The sequence below is a fragment of the Physeter macrocephalus genome, chromosome 14 (assembly GCF_002837175.3).
Source record: "Physeter macrocephalus isolate SW-GA chromosome 14, ASM283717v5, whole genome shotgun sequence".
NCBI classification, from domain to species: Eukaryota; Metazoa; Chordata; class Mammalia; order Artiodactyla; family Physeteridae; genus Physeter; species Physeter macrocephalus.
In genome coordinates, this window is record NC_041227.1 from 29,687,210 (window position 1) to 29,697,327 (window position 10,118).

Genomic DNA, 10,118 nt, shown 5'->3' on the forward strand with positions numbered 1-10,118 from the left:
CTTAAGCTTAGCATTAATTAGTCTTGAAAAGAAAAGTGTAAACACAAGTGCAATTAATTTATTACCTTAACACCAGTTAGAGGAATGAACAATCTCCATGCAAACAGCAGTTTTCTTTAAACAAACAAGATGATTTTAAAATGAAAGGGTAACGTGAACATGGAGTAGCGGTTCTTTGATTTATTTGCATGCATGAGTACACTCCTGGGCTGGCAGCTTGAGCGACGTGACCAAGATGAGGCTGGTTGCTGGTGTGAGCTGCCACTGTTCTAAAAATGCCTTCAAGAACTTCCTTCTCTGTTTCAAGGTTGAATTGTTTAAATGGCTATTACTTCATTGATATCTAAATATACTAACATATAGAAGATTAGCAGGGAAAATGCTTCAACGGTGTGCTTAAGATTCCATATGTTAATTATTTCATTTGATAACAACATAACACTTTAATTCACTGGAAAATCACAAATCTCACCAATATTTACAAAAGTTGTTTCAGTTAAATTTAAATGAAGGGAGGATGGTATGTTTTAGTATAAAAAGGAAAAAGGGACTGAATTCTTTTGACAGACACAATTGGTAACAGTCTACTCTTAAAGAATCATCTTTAGGAGAAGAGTCAGGACAGGGGTAATAAATAAAAATGCAGTTATCATATTTGTGAAAATGCAGATAACCCCAAAATATTTACTTGCTTGGCTTTAGAATGCATTGTGTAATTTTGTCTAATCAGAATTTATAAACAATTTGGCTTAGCCTAACGTTAAAGTGAGTTTGCATTTTCTGAGGGTAAAATGATTGGGCTGAAGGTGGTTGAAACGTCACTGTTGGATTAAAAACACCAACAGTTAATTAAACACACACACATACAGGCAAACAACTAAATAACCCCTTCACCATAGAAGAGCAGGAATTGCCCAAATGTGGGTCATTTGGGTCAATCCCAAACCATTTGTATAGACTCTGCTTCAAAATGAATCAGGAAGAAATGACAACTACACACAATTACCACAGATGTGTGATAAAACAAACAGACTTAGGAAGCCCTGGGGTGTGTTGTTTAGCAACATGCAGGGAAGACTATCAACACTTCTATGACCACAGGGATACTGAAAGTTTGGGGGGGGTATGGGTAACTGAGACTCTGAAGTTGAATCTTCCTGATTATAACCCAGGATAAGGATTCCTTTTTTGCCCTGATGTCGATGGACTGCACTGAGAAGAGTTCAGGGATCACTGGTCCATAGACTAAGGATGAAAAAGTGGGAGTGTTTCTCCATAATAAGCCACAGTGAATGGGGTCCAAACAAATCATTCAATATCTCTTATCCATTCTTATCACTTGTATAGTTGAAAAGCACTTTTACAAACTATGACCTCAGTGGGCTTGCCCAACAGTCCTGTAAGGCAGGCAGAGAAAATATTTTCAACATCCCTGTTTCGATGAACAAAACTGAGATGCAGAGAGAGTAAACATCTAGGTCACATGAGTTAGGATTTGAACCCAGGTCTTTGGATTCCGAGTAGAGCTCATCTTTGCAAGAGAGGGTGTGTTCTAGAAAAGTGGCCCAGGCCTTAGCAAAATGGCCACACAGATTATGTTCATTGCCCGTGGCAAACTCCACCCCTTTCTCTGTCCCCTTCCTCCCTGATGCTAGAGCTGCTGACATCCTTCACATTAAGGTTGCAGGAACTGGATGTGTTCCTCATTTCAGGATTGTCTGTCTTCACCCAAAAGAATGATGAGTTTTCAAGCATCAGTGGAAAAGAAATTTTTTTGGTTCTTTCCTTTGAAATTACACCATTATAGATAACCAATGACCTGGTTATGAGAAAGATTCTTTTCTGGCAGCCAGAATCCTAGAGAATGTTCTAGGGAGGTCATAAGATCTGGGTGGGAAAGCTCAGTGTGATGGCGTGAATTGTCTTCCCATGAGGCTGTAAACCCCACACTCTAATTCACCCTTTTATCTCCATTGTGCTGCATTCTGTAGGCTTTGACTTTCCTGCACTGGCCAGATACAGAATGAGGAAAGATGAAGAATGAGTCTAGATAACCATCTGTGGCCTCTGTTTGACCACCTAAATATCTGGATATAGCTTGATGACTCCAATGGCTTCTGCCATTTCATTTTGCTATGTAAATATTTTTGCACAGTAGGTAATCAGTAAATGTCAGCTCCTGTTGCCCTTATATAATCTCGCTGGTGTGGTTGTGCACACAGTAGGTGTTGAGCAGGTATCAGTAAATGTCAGCTGCTGTGGTTTGTGTCTAGTTGCATGGCATTTTATGACTCCAGAAGCATCCAGCTCCTTGAGAGCAGTGAGGTGTGAACACAGTTGCCCTTTCCCCAAGCAGCCTGTGAACTTGGTTATTGGTGAATTGTGCTCCAAGTACTGGCTTTTGGGTTTTCAATTATGAAACACCTGTGGGTCACTTCAGCCTGATACAATCCACCTCTTCCGTGGCCAGCAGGCCGCTGGTTTTGAGGTCATGGTCAGCGCTGGACTTGCTCCCACCGTGGGAGGGCCGCCAGTGGAGCAGCAGCATCTTCTTGAAGTACTTCATGGTGTTGTTCTTGACGGTCACGAAGCAAACGGTGTTGATCATGCTGTTGCTCATGGCGATGCACTCGACGACGTAAAAGGCTGTGAGGTAGTGCTTCTCCTTCACGAATACAGTGGGGAAGAAGTCGCGCACGATGGTGAAGCCGTAGAAAGGCGCCCAGCACAGCACGTAGGCCGTGAGGATGCACATGAGCACCAGCACCGTCTTCCGGCGGCAGCGCAGCCGCTTCCGGATCTGTTCCGTCTGGAAACCAGGGACCGCCTTGAACCAGAGCTCCCGGGAGATCCTGGCGTAGCACAGGGTCATGGTGACCACTGGGCCCAGGAACTCGATGCCGAAGATGAAGAGGAAGTAGGATTTATAGTAGAGCTGCTGGTCCACTGGCCAGATCTGGCCACAGAAGATCTTTTCCTGGCGTTTGACAATAAAGAGGACGGTTTCCGTTGTGAAGTAGGCTGATGGGATGGCGATGAGAAGGGATACCATCCAGACCAAAGTGATCAGGAAGGAGGCTGTTTGATAATTCATCCGTGGTTTCAAGGGGTGAACGATAGCAAGATATCTGGTGGGGGACGGAAGCTATCAGTAATAATGATGTGTGCTTGTAATCATTATTGGTTTTTAACTAACCCAAACACCCACAGTAGCAGACAAAATGGCACAATGACTCCCCATGTACCTATTTTCCAGCATCAACGTGCTTCATCTTATTTTAGCAACATTATTTGGCATTTGGAGGAGAGGAGTGATTTAGTGTAAACAGCACAGGATTTGGGTCAAACAGACAGAATAAATCTTGGCTGGAGTGAATCTCTCAGTCTCTCTGAGATTCATTTCCTCAATTGCAACATGAGATAAAATGACACCTACCTTGCAGGGCTGCTGTGAATATTAAATATTATAATGTTTGTGAAATGCTTGGCATGTACTAGTTGTGGCATGTACATGTGGCCTATCATGATTATAAGTCCTATTGATACCACCTTGGCTTTCCAGCTTGCCATTCTGCCTAAGAACATAATCCTTTCAAAACTCTTCAATCCAAATATCTTCTGGTGTAGAGGTGAAAGAAGAGCTGTGGACTAGGAATTTCTCTCTCCTCTCCTCAGGTGTCATCCCGCATTACAGAGCAGGAGTGGACTAAGGGTAGAATCTGAGGAATCTAGTGAGATGTAAATGACTTGCCCAAGCTCACTTGGTGCAGGGAACAGAATCCAGGCTCCTGATACAAAACTTTTACACCCACCTCCCTGGACTCTCTCAAGCTCAGATGAGAAGGTGTGTAAAGTTGCCTCGACACCATAAAGCAGCACACAGCATAAAACTTTTATCCTGCTCTTTCCAATGAGCAAAGCTGCCTGGGAAAGAGGTTGGAGCCCTTAGTGGGAAATGAGCTCATTTGTGTAGGTTGAATACCTTCTTTCCAGAAAAACCTAACAACACCTATTTAGGTAATTTAGTGCCCTGGAATCATTCCTGTGCATTTTATGGAGTGAGAGGAAGAGGTGGTGGAGGAAGGTGGAGGAAGAAAAGAGGCATGAGGGGTAGGGAAGAAACAACACAACCTTGGAAATGAATATGTACCTCTTACCTGGAGCTTGAGTCAGGTTATGACCAAGACCAGGAAGCCACCCATAGAAATTCTATCCAATTTACCCTTCTATTGTAACTAGACCCTTTGGTCACCTTTCCAAGTTTCTGACTTGACCAAGAAGGCCTTCTGCCATGTTATTTCTGTCTGTCCCTGGCAATATATCTGTCATGAGATTGTTTTATCGGCTCTTGCCTTCCCCTTCCCCACTGGCAGCTCTGACTCTATAGACTTCAATTAGGAGATCTCATGGCAGCCTGGCTCTCCCCAGCTTGCAGCTTTCTGAAGACATGAGATAAAGTTGCATCCCATCCCAACCATTGGCTGCACCCTAGCTGTATATATTAATGAGCAGTGCTTACTGGAGTTCTTCACCCATCCATGGGACCCAGCTTTTCCAAGTTAACCTGCGTGACTTGCCTGGGTAGCACAAGGCTCACAGGGCTGGAGATTGGGACAAATGGGCTAGCCAATCCTTCGCTGGGGAAGGGACATCTCACAATCACTGTCTCTCAGTGATACTGAGTGTATCAGCTTCCTGTTGCTGCTGTAACAAATTACCACAAACTCAGTGGCTTAAACAACACTAATTATCTTACAGTTTTGGAGGTCAGAAGTCTGACATGTGTCTCACTGGGCTAAAATCAAGGTGTTAGTAGGACTGTGTTCCTTTCTGGAGGCTCTGAGGGGAAAATCTCATTTGTTTCTTGTCTAGGGCTGCCTGCATTCCTTGGCTTAGGGCCCCCTTTCATGTTCAAAGCCACCAGTGACCAGTCAAACACTTCCCACAACACATCACTCTGACACTGACTTTTATGCCTCCCTCTTGCACATCTAAGGACTTTTGTGATTACACTGGGCCCACCTGGATAATCCAATCTCATGTCCTTATTTTATGATCAGCTAATTAGCAACCTTAATTCCATCTGCTATCTTAATTTCCCTTAGGCATAATGTATTCTGGGGATTAGGATGTGGATATCTTGGGGGCATCATTATTCTGTCTATCATATTGAGTCCAAAGTCCTTACATAATGCAGAACAAATTCAAGACTTAATAACTCTCTCAATCTGGTTCTTGCATGAAAAGTATCTCAGTAACCAATGCCAAAGAGAACTTCCACAGCCCTGCTTAATCTGTTGTCAACTCCTAAATTCTAATTCCTTATCCTATAGGATGCTCCAAAATTCAGAGTTGTCATCAGCTAAATAATAAAATAAAGAACACTGGCCTAGGCATTATTCAGAAGCCCTGGATTTCAGCTGTGCACCTAAATCCTTGAATAAATCACTTATGCTCCTGGGACTTAGTTTCTTCATCTGTGAAAGGGAGATAAAAATAACTTTACAGACTACCTTGCAGGCTTTTTGAAAGATTCTATTTGAGAAGGTAAATGTACATAAAGCATGGTGAAAGCTATAATACTTCGTTTAAACCCATCTTTTCCCATGACTCATTCATTAGCAAGAGGGATATCTGCAAAGTCTTTGTTGCCATCTACCTGCTTGGATGTGTGTTTCTTGAGGTCAACACTCTTTTTCTGGGTTCTCTATGACTTCAAATATCATCCCTTCTAGGCCCTCTGCACATGAACCTTGCTCTTCTGCTGCTGCCTGTGTCAGGGTTTGCAGGTTTATCTAATTCTGAGTAGGATGTGGTCCCCATGCCTTCAGATACAAGCTCATTATTTAATATTAGTGTCATCTCAGCAAAAGTGAGAGTTTGGCCATCATCCATCTTTCTTATCATTTTGCCTTATTTTTCGGTTGGTTTGAAACTGAGTGAGAAAGAGGGGTGCTATTTATTTATTAGGGTCCTGGATTGTAAGGGCTGAAATTCCATATGCTGCTTTGACATCTACAGGGCCCCAAAAGCCTAGCTGTGAGTTCCTCTGTTTTCACCAGATATACCCCTCCACCCAGTGAGAAGGGCTCTTGTCCTGCTAGTTCCTCTATCAGTGGGAATAGCTGCACCCCCAATCCTCAACCTAATGGGTTTAACCTCCCTGCCAGTTGGCAAAAGCATTCAAACAAGCCAATCACATCCTCCCATGGGAGCCAAGGGTCACCTCAGCCTCTTGTCACTATAGATCCTGCTGCCCACATCCCTTGCTGGTTCATTCTATTCCCAAGCACAGCTCCCACGTGACCCTGCCTGGTGTGCAGTGTTCTCCCCGGACTGGCAATATATGAGACCAACCAAGTGCTTTCACCCTCATTGTTCTAGTTTCAGGTGTTGTGTGTTCAGTTATCTACTACTATTGGTGCTGGCGAGTCCTGCATTCATCAACGGGATGAAGAGGAGGTGGTCAGAATAGCACACTTGAATTGCAACACCTTCCTCATGAAGCATTCCCAGACTGCATCACTAACATAATCATCTGTCTTTCTCTGAGTTACTCTTCACTTATCACTAGATTATTCTAGTTTTTGTGTGGAAGAAAAGTTCCCTGAGGTCAAAGACTGTGTCTTCTACTACTTTTCCATATGCATAGGTTGGGCACACAGTAGGACGCAGCAACCTGTGGATCTACCAGGTTGTAGCAGATGCTGTTGGTGCCCCTCTATTATCCCTTTGCTTTTATCACTTCACTGCATGCCTGTCCACTGCCACCTGCTAACATCTGCATTTCTTTGTTGGAAGGCCTTCTCTGGCTTCCAGAGTCCTCTTGGTAACTTGCACCGAATTTCCAGAGTGGCCCTCACAAATGACTTATGAGGGTTGGTGTATAAATATCCTAGTTCCCTCCCACCTCTCACTCCTGGGAGAACTCTGAGGTGTGATCTACACCAGCTCCAAGAGTTCTGTGGCAGTAATAAGACTCAGTTGTGCACAGTGGAAACCTGTTCAATAACACAGCTTGTATTGACTGCCTTCCCTTGCCTGCCTCATTTCCTATCTCCCTATAGGTGCTTACTGAGGGCTACCTGCACATGAATCCTTGTCTCAGGGTCTATTTTAGGGGTAAACCAAACTAAGGCACAGGTTTGAGGCTCTGCGCTAAGCACTATGGAAACATGAAGATAGAAGTGGTTATTGCGCTTAAAACACAATGTCTTTTGGAAAAGACCGTCTGTGTCCCCAGACACAGCATGAGATTAAAAGACAGATTGGCATCAGATTACAAAGACTCTGGGGTGCTAGACTCAGGATTTGGCATGTGTTCTATAGGCATCGAAACTTTTGGAGGTTTTGTAAGGAATGAGATATATTAGAAAGAGTCTTCAGTGGTGATATTCTGATGCTTAATATGGATGAGTATAGAGTTCAAGGGACAGTCAGAGGCTCCTGAAAGGGTGAAGAGACAAGTTAGAGGAGCATTATGATGGTCCAGCCATGACTTGCCAAGAGATGAAGCTGGAGGGACTATTGCCAGGACCTGGTGTAGGGCTGCACCTGGTGTAGGGGTGTGTGGGTGGCGGTAGAACAGGGAGAAAGGAAAAGGATGATGGTAGTATCTCCTGCTTGGGTGACTGCGAGATGGTGGAACTGCTGACAGAGCTGGAAGCTGACTGAGGCAGAGCTGGTTTGGGGTGGAAAAGGAACCACTCTGTATTGTTACAGAATGGTTGCTTCCTGAGAATCTCCCACGTTATGAAAGAAAGAAAGAAAGGAAGGAAGGAAGGAAGGAAGGAAGAAAGAAAGAAAGAAAGAAAGAAAAAAAGAAAGAAAGAAAGAAAGAAAGAGAAAGAAAAACCCCACAACTACATTAGAAAGACAAAGGTTTCAATGGAACAAAGGTGATGAGAACAGTGGTAACTCACTTGAGTAAACATCAGAATCATTCAGGGATTGGGTAAAATGCAGATGCCTAGGCCCTAGCCCAGGGGATTCCCATTCAGTAGGGGCCCAGGAATCTGACTTTGTACCATCGTACCAAACATACTTTGTATCATTTCCCCTGGGGAATTTTGTGCATTTGGTTGATAGTTAAGTTTCATAAACACTGAGTTCAGGGCTTACGAGCCTCAGAGTTGTGGTAACAAAATTGTTTTTTCTTGCAGGAATTAAGTTATAAAAAGGAAGATGCCTCTTATACCTGTATGTGTACTATATTATCATAAATGAAAAATAATCACTGGGTTGATTAAAAAGGACCACAGACCTAAATAGCACTGAGAATGAGGGAAACACTGGAGTTGAAAGGAGATAAAAGGGAAAAAGATGATTAAAAACACATCATCAAAATGAGCATAACTCACAATGGTGGACCAAGAAGATGTGACACAAATTGCCCCCCTCAGACAGAGCCACTGGTAGTCCAGTGCTGGCCTACAGCTATTTACATAAATAAAACATGTGTCAGATTTGTCTGAACTGCTATTAGAAATTTTACTTTATAAATTTACAATAGATCAAGGACTTACAGAACATCTCATGCAAATATACGAAAATAAGCACATGGATGTATGCAAAAAAGAAAGGAAAGAATGTCCTTCCCTCTTTTTTGCAGCTGAACCCTGTAATCTTATTTTAAAATCAGCTCTGCCACAAAGTCACCAAAAACAAGAGTACGTACTGTATGATTCCATTTTTACGAAGTTAAAAAATAGGCAAAACTAAACTATGACTCTAGAAATCAGATCAGTGGTTGCCTGGGGTGGGAGGATTGACTGGTAAGGGGCACAAGGAAACTTTCTAGGGGATGGAAATGTTCTATATCTTGATTTGGGTAGTGGTTACAGGAAAAACTTCACACATGCTATCTTGACTGGAAGCTGCCCTGGCTAACCTAGTTAACATGGCTTCTAAGTAGTAACCTGCCTAAACTTGCTGCTTTTGCTTTCGTGTTTGGTGAGGTTCATGGTTATATGACATGCCTGTATCTGAAGCAGATGTGGTGTATAGGGGCATGGCCCAGAGCTGGGAGGCTCAGGAGCCTCACTCTTGTCCACATTTGGGAGAACATGAGCCACAACTGGAGAAAACAAGTCTCCTTTTGCCTCGATAGATGGGCACGCATTTGAATCTGGAGTAATGCCAACTTTTAGAGCTGAAGTGAGGAAAGAGGCAACCTGGGCCACCTCCATCTTTACCCCTACCCAACATCCTCACCTGTCAATAGCGATGGCCAGCAGGGCATTGGTGGAGACATAGAGTGAGACGGTACGCAGGTAGTTGACAGAGGCACAGAGCACATGGCCGTGCTCCCAGGAGAGCTGGCGCACCACATAGTAGTCCATCTCGAAGGGGCAGCAGACAATGGCCACCAGGAAGTCGGAGATGGCCAGGTTAGCAATGAGCAGGTTGGTGAGGTTGCGCAGCTTCTTATAGCGGGCAAGGGTAATGATAAAGACAAAGTTGCCAATGCCACAAATCAGCATGATGCCCACAAGTGCCACCCCGATAATGATCTTGGCTGCAAAAAAGGTGTGAGTCTTGGTCATATCCTCATCCTCATCTAGAGGGAGGTCGTAATCACCATAACTGAAGTTGAAGGGGAGGGAGGAGGCATGGTCTCGGGGTATACTGAAGTTGGTTTCAAAACTAGTGTTTCCATTCTGGACTGCCATGGTGAAGCTTGCCAGTGAGTGGTATGCAGGAGTCTCCAGGGTCTGAGTACTCTGAGCTGGGGGTCCAGACCCTCTGCTTTCATGAGGTCAGAGATCTTGGCAGCCTGCCCACATCTGTGGGGAGTCAAGATGCCATCATGGATCCTGGAAGGAGACACAACCAGTTGATAAAATATAGGAGAACACCTGGTAGCATCCTCCCAGAGTCCCCCCAGGTATAGGTCAACCAGACGCAGTGCCACAGACAGAACTACCCATGGCACAGAGGGGAGGACACATGAGTTCTGGAAATTGGGAAACCCTCTATTGGCTGTTTGGCTGTCGAGAGGGACTGGGCATGGGATGGATTGGACTCCCCAGAGACACCCAAGAAGAATGTGTATCTTTGCCCTTTGTCCAGGGACCAGGACCAGTTTGACTGCCCAGTCCCCCTCCCGCCAGCAGCCC

The 10,118-nt window shown here is 44.2% G+C and overlaps 1 protein-coding gene across 1 annotated transcript; it reads right to left on the minus strand.

Moving 5' to 3' along the window:
* Nucleotides 1-2,431: 2,431 nt before the first annotated feature.
* On the minus strand, nucleotides 2,432-9,671 carry PROKR2 (prokineticin receptor 2). Its single transcript, XM_007114707.2, has 2 exons — nucleotides 9,214-9,671; nucleotides 2,432-3,128 (listed from the first exon to the last, which is right to left on the minus strand). The coding sequence occupies exons 1-2, from the start codon at nucleotides 9,669-9,671 to the stop codon at nucleotides 2,432-2,434; spliced, it is 1,155 nt and encodes a 384-aa protein (XP_007114769.2).
* Between the last annotated feature and the right edge of the window lie 447 nt (nucleotides 9,672-10,118).